General features: G+C 29.3%; 1 protein-coding gene across 2 annotated transcripts in view; it reads right to left on the reverse strand.

Moving 5' to 3' along the window:
• Positions 1-5254: 5254 nt before the first annotated feature.
• LOC107453880 (neurensin-1-like) overlaps positions 5255-17751 on the reverse strand; it is a 38955-nt gene continuing 26458 nt past the window's right edge. The window contains exon 3 of one of the 2 annotated variants that reach the window (XM_016070881.3): positions 5255-9555. In XM_016070881.3, coding sequence (XP_015926367.1) covers positions 8788-9555 — 768 coding nt within the window. In that variant the 3' untranslated portion in view covers positions 5255-8787. The remainder of the gene's footprint in view (positions 9556-17751) is intronic. The other variant, XM_071180158.1, reaches the window with a different exon arrangement.

A 17751-nucleotide genomic window follows, 5' to 3' on the forward strand; every position in this document is an offset into this window, starting at 1 on the left:
TAAATTTTGTTAAATGAATTATCACGAATTATGTTATGAATTTCAAACCTGATTAAAAAATAAATGCACTTTAGTAAAGTAAAGCAAATTATCAAGAATTAAATTGCTACATTTTTAACACTAACAAAGACACATTTAAAAAAATTATTATATGTTTTAAAAGGACTCAAGTCTCCAAACCGTTGAGAAGTAATGAACATCAATAAAAAAATGATATTAAATTTATAATAATAATGTCGATTTAGTTTTAAGTTATTTTAGAAGATAAAAATTAATTTCTGTAACGCATCATTCCATACAAAGCAAAGTTATTGAAAAATTAAGTAAAAGCTTTTATAAATGGTTACGTTAAAAATTTTACACTAATATCAAAAGCAAAAAAACATTTTGCAATGTAAAAAAAAATTTCAATTAAATCAATGTTGAAAAAAACACATTTCTGGACAGATATTAAAAATCTATGATTTATTTGAAGAAAAAAACAGATTCCTTTTAATAAAATGTACAATTTAATGAGGAAACATTTTAATAGTGCATGTAACATATTTAATGAGTTCTAACATTGCAAAGTATTAAAATGATTTATGTAATAAACAAATATTTGAGTTTAAAAAATTATTTCTTCATGAGTTTCGTTACAAAACCTAAGAAATTAAATGATGATGCAATATAAATCTAGATCTTTTTATAAAATAACTTTCTAAAACACACTGAGAAGAAAGTATGGTTAATAACAATTTTTGAAGCGCTTTGATAATCACTTTAGTAATGTTAACAATAAAATATGATCTTATCATAAATGATATAAGTTGATAAATGTGGTAAGATAGCTTAGTGCATGGCATAAAACCATTTATTCGGTTAATTTATTTGTGAGTCTTGTATTTTTACTAAATATGTGGTAATAAGTAATTATAATTTTTATATAATATCTTATAATTTTTAAAACTGGAATTTTGGTAAACCATTACCATATGAACGAAAACCATTACACCTTATAAATGGCTTAAATACCATAAATGTTGGTTTTATTACCAGAATTATGGTTCTTTTTACCAGAATTGTCCTTCCAATACAGAATGGTAGTTTTGAAGAATTTTCTTCTCATACATATAAGTTATAAGAAATTACTTTGAACGGAGAAAAAAATTCTGGTAAAATAACCATTCTGTAAAATAATGACATTTCTAGTAAAGCAAACATAATTCTGGTTAATAAAATATAATCTACGGCACTTGAACCATCCATGTAGTAGTTTTTCTGCTAATTTAATAACGGTTCACCGGAAATTCTGGTTTTCAAAATAAATTACCACATACATTATTAAAAAAATACAAAACTGAAAAGTAAATTTAAATAAATAAATGGTTTTATGCCATGCTCTAAGGTAGAATGATAAAACTACGAAATGTTAGCAAGTTTACCCAATTTTATCACAGATTATAAAACCGTATTTAACTGCAAATTTTACTGAAATCATTACCAAAGCAATGTTTTGATGTTCTCATAGATCCAAAAGCATGGCAAATTTTAACATATAACATATTCTAGTTATTTTAACAATACTTTTTTCAGCAAATCTTAAAAATCTTTAACTATTAATTTTGTCGTTCTGTCAATCCAAATCACCAATAAATTTGATTTGCACTCAGAATTCGTCTGAGGAGTCAAATTTTAGTCTAACAATGCCAGGGCAAACACTATCCTCAAAATTTATCTTCTCTGCATATAAGCATAAAATTTTATTCTCTACCGCTATATTTTGATGACTATAAAATTATTAATTGAGATTAATTTGCTTACCAAACTGTATATTAAACATCTGTACGTCAGAGTAAACGAAACTATGTCACAAAAATTTACTTTTTTTAGAAGAGTCTCTTTTAGCATCTTTTACCTCTACAGGAAGTTGGACAAAGTGATTTTTCAAACTGCCTTACTTCACCATTTATTATTACAGGATATAGTGTCACAAACCACAAGATGGAATGAAAAATCTACAATATGGACATAGTACCTACTCAATTTTAGAAACAAATGGACATGATGTTCTTTACCTCCTACATACAGATACATATAACAGTATTAAAACTCACATAAAGAAGAGAAAATATTATATCAATCTTCGATGAAATATCTTTTGATTAACAATTTTAATTATATCACGCTTTTAAAATAATATTTGTTACGGAATTCTCAGGAATGAATTAGATTGGCGACAGTTCAGACATTTTTCCTTGATTAATGACTTATTTTTAGTAGAAAATAAAATAAGAAGTTAATAGTAAATTGTGTTATATCACCATTGAGATATACACTGAAGAGCCATTACATTATGACCACCCTCCGTCTACAGCAATGGGCTCGCCCAGGTTTTCATAATTTCTCGCCCAGGAACAATGTTTTCATGGAGCACATTAGAACCCATAATCCTCATAGAACAATCCCTAACGTCTGTAAGCTACTTGAACATAGTTGCAGTCCAGGATCACACATTCATGGCAACAGTTTTTCCTGCGGGGAATGGTGTTTACCAACAGGATAATGCACCATGTCATAAGGGTCGAATCGTCAAGGAACATTCCAGTGACTTTCAAGTCATGTCTTGGCCCCCAAATTCACCTGATCTTAATCCAATAGAGCATTTGTGGTCCTACTTGGAAAATCAAATTCATGCTGCCACGCTACCCCTTCGCAATGTGAGGGAATTGCGGGACCAGTTGGTGAGCGCTTGGTACCAGATACCTCAGACTACCTATCAGCACCTTGTGGAATCAATGCCACGACAGGTGCTAGCAGTTTTGAGGGCTAAAGGTGGTCCTACATGTTATTAGCAGGGTGGACATAATGTAATGGCTCTTCTGTGTATACGAGTTTCTAAACAAAACATTTTTGGATGTACCCCTTAACTCAGTAGTTTTTCTTCCGGCTACGGAACCCTAAATAATCAAACTCCTCTTGGCGAAGCCCTATCTTTATAAATAAAGTTTAAGGTAATTGTGAACGTTATAACCTATATAAAAGACTATTTTAAAAATATTTAATTAGAGAAATGAAAAATTTTTACCGTTTTATCATTAATAATTTTAAATTAAGTTTTATGAACGACAGCTAAATTTGCAATCCTTGTGCTATAAAAACAAATGTGAAAAAAATATATTGAAAGTAAGATTTAATCTCATACGTACAATAGATTTTTTTTTCCAAAAAATATTAATAGTATTGTAACTCTCACATAACTGATCTCGTTACTTTTGTGTTTTTGCGATGTCACTTTTCTTGGAATGTCACTATTCTAGGAATTTTGTTTAAAGAAATAACAGTTAACTAATAAGAATTAAGAAACAAGAGTTAAATAGCAATATACTTGTCTAAAAAAATTATAGTTAACCAAATGCCGGACAACACAACTTTAACTATTAACTATTTGAAGTATAATAAAATTAAATACTAGATGATTAATATACATCAGTGTGAACAAATAGAATTAAATGATCTATGTATCTAACAATTTTGATAATATTTATTTTCAAAACAGAACTATTTCTCTTAAAGTGCTTGATAAAATTAATTATTTCTATAGGTAAAATGAGTTTTTTTAGAAATAAAAGTATAATTCTTTACAAACATAAAATGGTTAGAGTATACGACAGTCGTTGCTTAAGGCAGTGGTTCTCAAATAATGCTTCGCGGAACAATAGGGAACCATGGAAAAGTTAAAGAGGTTCAGCCCAGTTAGTCCTTTTTACAACCAGTGATGAGTTTTGAAACCTCTGATTATGTTTAGATCCTATATTAATAATATATTTAACCTTACGGTTGCCTTTATGAAATCATTTTAAGAAAAATGCCCAAGGAATAGAAATAGAATTACAGGATAAAAATTACAAAGGATTACATACCTGAAAATGTCGTCTTACGGTGGCAAAGGACGCTATCCTATTGCTACTTGATCAGAAACATGCGAAGAAACAGTTAGTAATAAAATGTCACAATAGTGACTTATGATGATATATCCGGACTCGGGTTCATGCGTAATTATTACAGTAAAAATAACGGTAAATCATATTTTTTGTTCCTTGATATGTTCAGGTAAAATTGGATTTTACGGTAAAAAGTACCAGCACCCAGAGTATCTGTACATTTTACTGTAATTTGATCTTGAATTTTTTACAGTAAGAAAATGAGCTAAGAAAAATAAGAGGAAAAACATGAAATAAAATTAAGTTTTTGGAAACTATGTTCCCTCCGGTGGGCTAAAAAAAGGAAAGAGTAAGTATGTTTTTGCCTCATCTAAACAGAACGATATCGTGAGTATCACTTTCGACGTGGTGAGAATTGTCGTGGGTGATAAAAGATTTTACGAAAGTGATGTATCGCACGTTTTGACAAAATTACAATTTTTTTTTCTCCTTTTTGTTCACTATCCCCTGTTTGTTGTTTATATATTTTTTTTATGATTTTTTCTTCAGCTATCTGTTGTTTATATATTTTTTATGATTTTTTCTTCACCTATATGTTGTTTATATATTTTTTTATGATTTTTTTTCACCTATCTGTTGTTTATATATTTTTTCATGATTTTTTCTTCACCTATCTGTTGTTTATATATTTTTTATGATTTTTTCTTCATCTATCTGTTGTTTATATATTTTTTTACGATTTTTTCTTCACCAATCTGTTGCTTATGTGCTTTTTATGATTTTTTCTTCGCCTATCTGTTGTTTATATATTTTTTTATGATTTTTTCTTCACCTACCTGTAGTTTATATATTTTTTGTGATTTTTTCTTCACCTACCTGTTGTTTATATATTTTTTTATGATTTTTTCTTCACCTACCTGTTGTTTATATATTTTTTTTATGATTTTTTCTTCACCTATCTGTTGTTTATATATTTTTTTCTGTTGTTTATATATTTTTTTCTTTTAAAGGTTGTGTCCGTTAATTTATTTGCGTTAAAAAGCAGTCAAAATTTTGACTGATGACAAATTTTGCTAGATATATTTAAGAAAAAAGTGTGACTTTCTTTGTCAGAGCACCAGAAAAGATTTAAGTGCTCTGGCTAATCAGAAATGCGTCAAAATTTTAATTCTAAACTTTCACCTCTACTGAGTGAATTATTAAAAGTATAAAAATAAGAAGAGTGAAATTATTTTTATATTCAGTCTCTTCCGTTAAACTTATATTGAAAAAGTGAATAATTATTATTATTTAACTTCTCTAACACCTTAGTTGATAATTAAATAAAACTATAAAGTCAAACATTTTTATTACATAAACATTCACAACATTTCATAATATATTGATACCGATAAAAGATTAACACATCTTGCGCAACAGTATAAGGGGTAGAATATTTTACATGTTGGAAAATTCAATGCACTTTTTTCATTACAACATTTCTTCTTCAAATATAATGATCAAATATTTCATAAATGTATATCTTTTTAGTAAATAGATTTAACTTTTAAATATAGACATATACATTTATCTAAGTGTGTACAAGAGATATATATATATAAAATATCAATGTCCACAAAATACCAGAGGAACACTTTAATTAGACATGTTAAAAAGCACCACGGGAAAATCACACATCAGCTTTTAAATAAATAATAGAATAATTACAATTTAAATAAATGCTAAACTTTTACAATCCTATATAAAAAACACTCTAAAGGAATATAGTTTTGCGATTAATAGAAAATTACACAGAAGCAAATTATTACTCTGATTTGCTTTCAATCTAATAGCCTGATTTTCGCATCCCAAAGATTTTATAGTATCTGACTAGTGCAAAAACATAATTTCGGGTAAAATTTTCGAAAATGAGTTCATCATAAATTTAAAATTCCTGTACTTGTAGCTTTCTAAAAATATTTTACTTTAGTATGTACTCCGATTACTTACTAAGTTATAAGTTTTTATGCAAAATGATGACGAATAGACTAATGATTTTAAGTCTTAAATGAGATTATCTCAAAATCATATTTTACTCACATTTTACACTACCTTAAACATGATTTCTCATGTTAACTTTAAAATAATTGTCTACAATTTTTAATGGGTGCTTATGATTATAGCACACTTGTTTTTAACTACAGACTAAGAGAAAAAAGTAAAATTTAATTTTTTATGCATGTTTTTTCACAGGAACAAGAGCGGGAATTTTTAAAAATGTGTTGTTTAACTACATTGATCCCTAACTCAGTACATGCACTTGCTTTTATTATAATAGTTCAAAACATAGTTGTTAGTCTTCTAAATAAAATCTTCAAATGATTTTTTGTTTAAGGCGATAGGAATTTTTTTACAGAGTTTAGCATGTATGCAAAAAAATGCCCTATTTTTAATAAAAAAATGTTTGTTTAAAAAGTAATATTTTTTTTGCTAGTTTAAGTTTCTGCCCATAATAAAACGAACAATTTACTAGTTTTTTACTAGTTTACTAGGGTTTTACTTTAAACTATTTTTTTTAAAAATTTCATATTATTTTTTCCAAAAAAATTTTTGAAACTAGTCGGACGAGATTCTTCGTAAGAGATTCTTTCCTGGCTACAAAGCTTTTTTTAACAAAGAAAATAAAAAGATTTAAAAAGAAAGGAGAAAAGGAATTGTGATTAGAGGAAATATTTTAATTCCAATAAAAGATAATCAACCATTTAACGCTTGCTTAGAAAATTATAACCATTTACTATCCTACCTCCCATTTTTCAAAACAGTGAAACAATCTCACCTCCTAGGAAGCGGTTTTGTCTGCAGATGTAAAGTAAATAAAATTACGCTAGGATTACGTAAACTTATCCTTAATTATCGTTTATCTTTTTATTTTTAAAGGTAATCTTTAAAAACTCTCTCGCCAAAGTGAAAAATGTCATTGTTTAAGTTAATTTAAACCAAAGTCTAATTTTTAACAATAGATGTCCTGTTTAAAATAATTATTAAAGCCTAAATTATCTTAAATACTTTTAAAAAAAATATTATTCTTTTAGAAAACTCGTTAAATTGCTTAAACTTTTCCGTCTAGATGAAAATCATTAAAATTTAATAAATACCGTATTTCCGAATATAAGCCAAAGATTTTCAAAAGCTGAAGTTGGGGAGTGGACTTGTAATCGAATCCATTAACTTTGGAAAATTCCATCGCCAGAAGAAATATCTTTTGTCGAACATTAGCGATTATCAGTAAATATCGCGAAACGTACATGCTTAAAATAATTGTTGAAGGCGGAAAATAATTGTTGTAGGCGGAATGATTAAAGATAAAAATTTAAAAAGAAACACATTGAAAGAAGAATTCGAACTATTATTTTGTTATCTTCTAGATTGCGAATTCGGAAAGTTCTTGCTTCTTTTACACGCTTGCAACCGCTATAACAAGAGAGGGAGCTTATTTTTTATTTCCAAACGTAGAATACTTAATTTTTTTACGTCAGCTTATATACAAATTCGAATTCTGAGTAAAATTTCTGGGGAATTTCCGAAATAAAATTAAATAATAACTACTCTTCGACTTTTAACGGATAGGCTTATATTCGGAAATATGCAGTTTTGAATTCTTGCTTATTTCTATAAGCTTAATCAAAACAGAATAGAAGTTACTTTTTGAACATTTCACAACTCTTTTTATAACCGTCGTTGAACAGTCAACCCAATTTTGAGTTTACGGCTACCAATGATCAGCTCCGTAACTTGTACTTTTAAACCCGATCCAAAAGACGAGGGAACGCCTGGATCAAGTATCGAAAGGAATTCGCCTTCGTGGAGGACTTTTTGATAGAACTAACCCGCATTTGCGTTACAGGGAGAGGAAAACCTCCCACAGTCAGCCTGACGGCAAGGGGACTCTAATCCATGATCCGTCTAGCACTGAGGATATTTTACGTCAGCACTGTGGTCTGTGAAAGCCGGGTGAGGATTCGAACCCGGGTCACCCGATTGAGAGGCGATCGCTCTATCCCCTGAGCCCCCACGGGTCTACTTTTTGAAAATTGAAAAAATAAATCAAAGAAATTTTTTATTTTCATAAAACTGTGGCTTTTCTGCACTTTGGCATTTTGAGATACTTTCATGACAGGCAATACAGGACATTCTTAATAATAGCCAAAACGTAACTAAAAAGCGATGAACAACTGTTACAAAATGGTATATCTTACATGTAGGTCACAAATAACTCTGAAAAATTTTATACATTTTTCACTAAAAAGCATTATTACATAGAACGAAAGAGATTTCGAAGAGTATCCTCAAATTACAAACTAAATTTCGTAAGGGTAAGCTAGAACTACTACATTTTCATTAAAAAAATTAATTAAATTCTGAAGTTTCTTTTTTACACATGTGAAGTATTAAAGTTTTTGTCTAGAGAAAACGCAAATATTTTACTGAATTTACCAAAAACATTCTTTATTTTAAAGTTACATAAAATGTTTCTTTACTATTTTGTCCGATTGTACTGCAATTATTCACTGCGTAACAACTAATCATATCAATTTTTTTTTTCTTATCAGAGATTGCTTTCAATTTCTTAAAACCGTTTTGCATTAGACTTTCGAAAAGGATCGCGTTGCTACAAAACTTGAAAAAAATAGAAATACTACTAACTTAAGAACATAGTAAGTAAATGCCGAAGTCTCCGAGCATACATAATTAAAGCATTCTCACAGAATTGCTCCGTAACAGCGCAGAATTACTTCGAACAGTTACTTAAAACATTAAAGACCTGTTGAGATCATTATGAGTAATTACCAAAATGTTTACATCTAAACGGTAACGAAGCCTATTTTTATGGTATCTTGCACAGTCCAGCATTGGTCATGACAACCTCATCAGGATCTACTCTTTTTGGTTGCACTGCACTTACTTCTTCAGTCGCTGGTACCTTTACATCCATAGGAGTGTTCGGGATCTGATCTATTTCTTTGGTGGTAAGTGGCAACTCTTCGAGCGATAAGGGGTCGTCTCTTTTACTTTTCCATAACACAGTCAATGCCAGCAGTACCACTGTAACAAGTATTCCTCCGGTGCAGAATAGTATGATACCAACCACTTTGCAGGTGTCTAGATCTTGGTTAAAGGCCTGGTCATAGCGATCGATGATTTCAATGTCCTCTTGCGAATCGACAATCTCCTTCCTCTTTGGCACAAGAAAACCAACTAAAAGAGCGACGAGACCCACGCAAAGTATGAACAAACCGGATCCAAAGAGAATCCTCCAGCACAAAATCTGTTTCCTCCGTTTCCTAACCGGCATGATATATCCGAACGGGTTTTCGATGTCTTCATATCCGTGTGGATTGTCCATTGCCATTGCTTCGTAAAACGTGTGGACGTAAGACCGAACGCCGAAAAATTCTGATCCTTTCTTGCTAGGACTTATCTCCGTTTGAAGAGGATTTGCTTTTGGTAGGAGTATTTGAGATTCTTCTGTTTCTGACACGCTTTCTAATGGTTGTGGCTTAGAGATTGTCTTTGCTTGCTTCATAACAAATCTTCTACGTTTTGCTTCTTTTGGATTTCTTACCTTCGGTCTCGCGCCTTTCGACTGATCGACCTGGAAAAGAGAAGCAATTTTAACAATTAAAGACTGCATTTTAATTGTGTTTTATAATCTTAGCACAAAATTTGAGGCTCTCAGAATAAAAACTACTGATCCCAACCGATTTCAAGATATTGATGGGGCAGTATACTCCTGCCATCTATATTTGGTTTTCTGAAGTATCAAATGATTTTGGATATACTTAAACTCCATATTAAATTTTCAAAATTTGTCCGAACGTAAAATGAACCCATTTTTTCTTGCGAATTTTAGAATAAAAGTACAACAGTATACTACTGCCATCTATATTTCATATTATGAAGCGTCAAATCAGTTAGAATATGCCATAACTTCCCAATTCCATCTTCATAATCTTTCAAAGCGAAAGCAAGCTTATTTTTAGTCTTTCGTCAAATCTATGAATCCAAAGCTCTTAGTGCAAACTTTCTTTTAATAACTTCAAGTTTTTAGCATTATTGGGGGCTAATTGTAATTATAAAGCTGCTTTGTTTACAATTTATTTTTACTGTAGTATATCATTTTTTCTAATATATATAGTTATGGGCTCTTAGATTTTCAATCTGGCATCACAATTATTTTAAATATTTTAGCGTATGAAACTATAAAAATGAAACTAATGATGTGAGTGAAACAGCATTTTAATATGCATGAACTTATATGTAGTTACTACTATGCAATTTTTAAAATATATTTCATGTACATAAACATACCAACCTGGAATTACTATACTGTAAAAACTTCCAGATCAAATTATGGAATAAAGTACGGACGCTTTGGGTGTATCATCCGAAAAATCTGTTTTTACCATAAAATATTATACCATAATGTTTATAGTAATATTTATTTAATCAAAATGATTAATTGATTTTATGGTAATTATTATTATAAAAATTATTATGTAATTAAAAATTATTATATATGTAACATGTTCCAGAAAAAAATGGATTTTACTGTAAAAAAATACCGGTACCCGGTATTTTTTACCATAGTTTGATCCAGAAAGTTTTACAGTTTACTTGAGTTTTTAATATTCAGAATTTGTCCAAACTTGAAACGAACTTCTTTTAATTTTCTACATTTTGAGTTTTTTGCTATTTTCTTCTAAATTTTTAGATGACATCGATATTTTATATGCGAAGGGGTCGAAGAAAGTGAAATGTGCCAACACTCATTTATTTTCATTATTTTAATATACGGAACTATATAAATGATATAACTAATGTAAAGGACACTTTAAAAATACAAAAAAAATTATGACACTTTTCTATGCTTCTAAAACTTAAAATATGTTTAATATGTATAAACATGCTAAACTAAACTAACCATTTTAGTTTTTAACATTTATATCTGGAATTACCATTTTTTTGTAATTACTAGATAGTTTTAATGAGGAATCTACCCTCGCCATCTTGGATTTCAGATAAATTTTTTGATTTGGGTACTCTTGATATTTTTTGTATTTAACAAACTTTAGATTATATAGTACTTTTCGGAGGCACAATACCTTTAAAAAAAGGTAAAAAATAAAGAGGTCATTTATTTGATTAGGAAAAATATCGCTTGATAATTTTTAGTGCATCCATGAATTTTTCCTCAAAATTTTAAAGAAGTAAAAAAATGCGATTTGTGGTTTTGAGTGAATAGTCTAAATGTACACATTTCTCAGTTTTTATGTTTTTAAAAATTTTATTTTATTACAGTTTAAGGTAATTAAAACTGATTTGAAAGATTCTGAAAAATTCTTACAGCGTTAATTGCCTAAAAACTAAGATATTTATAAAAAAATCTAAAAACCGGCTACTGCGTACAATTAAAATACTTTTTCAAACACTGCTGATTGCAGAATAGTATTGTCATAATTTTGCCAAAGAAAATTAAAAGAGAATATAAAATAACGCGCGTATTTTACATGTATATAGTTTTATTTGAATATGGTAATATAGCAATTTATTTAAATGTTATATTACCATATTCAAATAAAACAGTCAAACAACCTTAAATAAGATGGTATTTAAACTGTTAACAGTGAGAAATACCGTTTATTAACTGCTTTTATCCAATACAGTTAAACAACCAGACTTTTATCTCACCAACTTGGCTCACCTAATGAAGCCAATTAGTTCACTGCAGATGGGTACATATTATACCAACGAAAACTACAATCTCATGACAATCCGCAAAACGGACAATCTCATGACCGTTAGAACTTCCTAGAAGTTCGTCTTCCTCTGTTGAGACCAAAATATTTCCAACAATACATTTTAAAAAACAAGACAACAACAACAAAATATTTCCTTCAACGGTGTACTGCACTTCCCAGCTTATGATCCTGGGCTATTAGAATACGATACTTTCATACGTATATAGCAGAGCTATAAATCTGCTAAATTATTCCCAATGTCCGTTTAAGTTTCTTTTGAAGCCATAGTCTTTGTAAATGGTTTAAAAAACATATAGTTTTGCATTCATGGTTTTTTAACCATACTAGTCGAAAGTGGTTTCAAAATCTTAAAGGTAAAAAAAATTCTTTACCGTCAACTTTGCAGTTAATTGGATAAATAGTCTGCTGTCGGTTATTTTACCATAATTTTAGAATGAAAATTCAAACAGTGTTGTTTATTTGTGTATGTTAAATTAAAATGAATAAAAGCATATTTAGATTTTTCCCTACTTTACTCCACCTTTTTTGACAGTTCAGTTCTGAATGAGAATTTTCGTAAATGTAGGTAAATTTTAATTTTAAAAAAAAACTGCATAATTTAAAACCTTTAAAGAGTTAGCGATATTAAACAAATGTAAACGAAATTTATATTTTAACTTTCACTTTAATCTGAATTTTTCTAAATTCAATAACTATAAAAAAAAGGTATGATAATTTCAAAAACTATATCTAATCCAAGAGCCTTCTTTTTCGTAGTTATAACTTTCTCCAAGCCATTTTTCATTAGTTAAGATTTTTTTTCTTTCTTTTAGATAAACGAAATGAAAAATTCTGTAGTACTATGTAAAGCCCCGTATACTTTTACTTATTAGTTAATTTATTACATTAATGCTTGTTCTTATCGAGGAAGTTAAAATTGAAAAAATCTCCACGTTAATACCCATTACTATGTCATCACTTAAAATCATGCATATAAAAAAGAAAAAAATTATATTATATATTTGTTGTAAAAATGCTTTAAAAGATACGAAAAATTCTTTAGTGAGAACTACTTCCTGCCATCAATTATTCCATAATCTCCCAGAAAATTCCTTAAAGCCCTTTTAGAAGATTTAGTTAAAATCCCTAGAATCCCTAGGAAAAAACTCGTTTTCGAACATCGTGTATATATATATATATATATATATATATCAACCGAAGAGCCATTACATTATGACCACACTCCATCTACAACAATGGGCTCGCCCAGGTTTTCATGGTTTCTCGCCCAGGAACAATGTTTTCATGGGGCACATTAGGACCCATAATCCTCATAGAACAATCCCTGANCCATGCCAAGGCGGGTAGCAGCTGTGTTCCGGTTAAAGGTGGGCCAACTCGTTATTAAGAGTTGGTCATAATGTTTTGGCTCTTAGAGTATATATATATATATATATACAGAGAGAGATTGTATGTATATTGAGAGAGGTCATTGTAGTATATTTATATGTTGCTATTTATTTTAAAATTGGTAATTGTGCTCAAATCTGTTTTAAAGATTGCTCAATTTTAATTTTAAAAGCATATTTGATTTAAATAAATTATTTTTAAAGCTGTATACTCATAATTTGATTTTATGTATTTCTAGATTAATTTATTTTTAGGAATTAGCTTTACATATAGCAGCCTGTTTTAACCTTCATGCTGTAATTTCTTATCTTGAATTTTAAAAAAACGTTCATAAAGTCAGTATTTTGTACTCACTAAAAGAATTTTTTTTAAAAAATCAAAAGATTTTTAAATTTTTATTTAATTTGGAGTAATTTTAGATAAAAAAAAACTAATTTGATAATGTTCTATTATCAAAAAATCAACCATCCAAATAATCTTTAAAAGTTTAAATTTATTTTTCGAAATATATTCTCTTAAAGGCATTAAATATAAAGTATGCATTTAAAAAATTGCATTTCACAAACTTCTTATTAGAGATTACAAAAAATATAGTCTTCTTCTACCAGAAAAACTGTTTGATTTCAAGATAATTAAAACTGAAAATGTCTTTTTTTTAATTAACTCTATTTTTTTGTATTTTCAAGTGAAGTTTTAAATTTCAAATTAAGCATTTTTCAATAGAGATTTATATCTGAGAGTGGCTTTGCAAGTGACGTATAGGATTTTAATATTAAATCTATTATTCAGTTTAAATGCATTAAAGTTTAAAAATAGCGCACCCAAAGGGAATGCAGGTTGGCAATTCAGGTTGCCCTTTCGAAAGACTGCAAATTAAGAACTACTGGTGAAGATGATCTGATATTTAATCTTAGTATATTTAATGCAATGAGAATTATTTTTCGAGCGAAAAAAATTTTTTTAATGTGGATTACTTGATGTCTCAGAATAAAATGCTAGAAACTTATTGTTTTGAAAGGCGTGCTAATTTTGACTTGCTCACTAAAATACATGACATGGTCATCTTAATTACACTTGAGATAAACATGTAGTTCCTGAATTGGAAACAATCCTCCGCAATAATTCTTATAAAACAATTTCACAAACAGAGACCGATCCATCAATGATAAAGTTTACCTATCATTGATATCTGAAGTTGTAACTACCTTTTCAGAAACAGAATAACAGAAACTGCATGTTTTCTGCCTTTAATTCCAAGCATAATGTGTAGTGTGAGGTGGCGTATTTTAATTAGCATAGCTTTTAGAGCAATTGTTTTCAGCATTACGAGCATTATGACGAGTCATCTATCTATCAAAATTTGAACTATCTCTTTTTCTTTCGAAAGAAAACTCAAATTGTAGCACTTCACTTATATTCAGAAAAAAGGAAATATCAGGTTATTCTGACCAGTCGTTATTATTTTTTTTTACAATTTTCTGAAAATAAAACTTTAATTATAATCACCCTATATATCTCAAACTGCATGAAATCGAACTTAAAATCGATTCATTTAAATCTTAACTATTCAACTAAATACCTTTAATCTTACGCATAAAATGCGTCCACATTTGCTTAATAGGTTCTTTCATTCCCTAAATGGACAATTGAAAGAGTAATGCTCCATGTTTAGCATGCAAATCATGATTTGGTGACGTCATAAACAGCTCCAAAACAGTTTTATGCTTTTACTACGTGCTTCATTTTCGAACGAACTACTGCCTTACTTTTTGAGCTTTTCGAACGCTAAGAATATAAACAAATATTGATCGTTCATAAAGTGTTACCTCAACTTCGAAGCACGAGTTGGCACCAAAGTATTTCACTTAAATTTCGAAGAATTCATTTTTTTTAATGAGTTTTTGAACTTTTTCTGTTTTATTTTTGAAGTGAATTATTTTTTTGATCAGGAAAAAAATAATTCATTTCTAAATATTTTTACAAAATTCATTATAGTTAGCTTAAATGACAAAATAAATATTTCGATCAAAATTTACTGAAAAATATTCAAATAATATAATAATATTATAGTAATATTACAGTAATATTATAATAATATTACAATAGCATTACAATAATATTATAACAACATTACAATAATATTATAATAACATTACAATAATATTATAATAACATTACAATAATATTATAATAGCATTACAATAATATTATAATAACATTACAATAATATTAAAATGCTATTGTAATCATGTTTAAAGAGTTACTAACAGCGGTAACTCATACATTTCTGAGAGATATCTGTAACATAAAAGAGACTACAACGGTAATGTGATCATAAAATCATTAAATGCAATGCCCCAGAGAAATGTATCGCCCGCTTGCAACAATTGCTCATTAGGTTCTGTTTACAGCTTCATAATATAAGTGAAGTCAGGTGAATAATGAACAAATGATTAATAGATATTTTGATTACATCAAAAGATGCCTTTTCATTAAAATACAATTTTCAAGGTAAATATTCAACTTTTACTATTAATTGTAAATATTTGCATCAAGATTGCATATTTTTTAACAGCGTTTTGGAAATTATTTTCCTTTTTTTTGTTTTAGGAAAATAAAGCATTTCTAAAATGTAGAAGTATAAAAAGCTATCTAAATCTTAAGCTATGCAAAATCGTATAAAGATATTGTTACAATTGCATTACAACAATTTTGTTAAATAGGAATTATATGTTTAAAATTTATTTTGTGTAAGATACTAAAAACTTGACAAAAGCCGGATATCAAAAAAAAATGTAAAACCTGCAATAAGCTGCTAAATACCCTCCTCTCAATAAATGGTAAAAAGTTATACGATCTTACCATTCTGATTTTGGCTAGAGGAAGAAATGAGGTAAAATTTACGTACTTCTATTAAGACTTATGGGGCCGTTCAAAAAGTATGTACATTCCGAAGGGGGGGGGAGAGGATTTTCTATTTTGTACGGTTTTGTACGATGGGGAGGGGGGAGTTATTATACAAAGTATGTACATTATGTGCATACACCAAATTTAAATTTGACTTTTTCCTACACACTCCTTAAATAAATATTTAATTTTATTTAAAACATAATTATTTTAATTTTTATGAAAAAAGAGGGTAGACTAATAAAATGTACATACTCTAAGGGGGGGGATAAGACCTTATGTACGGTAATGTACGAAAGAGGGGAGGGGTTAACGTTTCTCCATTTTTGTGCACGTACTTTTTGAACGGCCCCTATGATGTACTGTTTCGATGTAGTTTTTAATCCTCAATCGAATGAGATCAATTTCAAAACAATCATGGTGACAGTTTCAAAGTCATATGGGTTATGTACAAATAGTACAATTTTGTACTTGTACCTATCTACGCATGTGACATTGATAAACATGTAAGGCGTCATTTCCCATGTATTTTGTACACTTGAATGAGACTAAATGCAAATCAACTGGACGAACAATTCAAAAGTTGAACATATTTTAGCGCATAAAAAGCGCTACTTTTAGATTGTTTTTGCTTTCACTGTTCACATTACTATCTAGTGGCTATCTGGATGACTTACTATTAAAAGGGTACACTGTGAAAAGTTCCAAATCAAATTTTAAGGAGCAAAATATCTGATATATACCGTAATATTTACAGTAAAATCACTAAATCATAATTAAAAAAAGGTGGCTAGGTGGCGCAGTTGGTTTGTCGTCGGCCTTCTGAGCCCAAGTCTGCGGGTTCGATCCCCGAGCCCGCAGATGCAGAAAATCCTCAGCGATCAAGTCGTATGATTATGCGGCATGTAAAAGATCCCTGGAGTACCTTATTGGCTCTTGGCATTTCCAGCGAAATCAAATTCCTAGTGCACTTTAGCATCCAAATAGAGTCTCGGTGCTGCCATCTAGTGTGGCAGAAACTAGACGTCCAAATTAACATGACCAACGGTATCTCACTCATTGTGGTGGTCCTGAAAGAGTGGATATCACCTCTGGAGAACGCACTAGGTCTGCTTATCGGCAAGACCGATTGTGCAGCTCATTGGAAATAAAAAAAATAAAAATAAAAATTTAAAAAAAATTAAAAAATTCTGTGAAAATTGCAGTATGAAATTTTACGGATGCTACCCCCAGTATGTCAGTTATGCTTAACGTAATTTGTATTTTTACAGTGTATTAAACAGTTTGTCCCAGGCTTAAACTGTTTTTTTATGGAAGCCCGCGGATGATATTGAAAGAAACTACTTTTGAATCTAACTAGGATATCTAACTAGGTTGCATCAATAATAGAATGTTTGATACGTGTTGTAAAATTTAAATAAATTGATAAAAAAAACATTTCTTCTTGATTTTAATGCGGTTTTTAAAACTGTCCCCAAAACTAGCTTAATAAGAAGACAACATTTAAACAAAATAAATACGTTTGCTGTTGTTACGTTATTTCTGCAGTCGCATGGGAAAATTAAATTTGACTACCAAAAGAGGTAAAAGAAAATTTGACATTAGTTTCAATTCAGCCATACTGCATGTTACACGACAACGGCGTGGGTGGTGTGTGGAGCAGCATTTTATGAAACAAGAAATGCAGTTATTAAGCTTATTTTAATATTTTAAACCTGTTAATGTAAAGAGCA

The sequence above is a fragment of the Parasteatoda tepidariorum genome, chromosome 4 (assembly GCF_043381705.1).
Source record: "Parasteatoda tepidariorum isolate YZ-2023 chromosome 4, CAS_Ptep_4.0, whole genome shotgun sequence".
Taxonomy (NCBI): domain Eukaryota; kingdom Metazoa; phylum Arthropoda; class Arachnida; order Araneae; family Theridiidae; genus Parasteatoda; species Parasteatoda tepidariorum.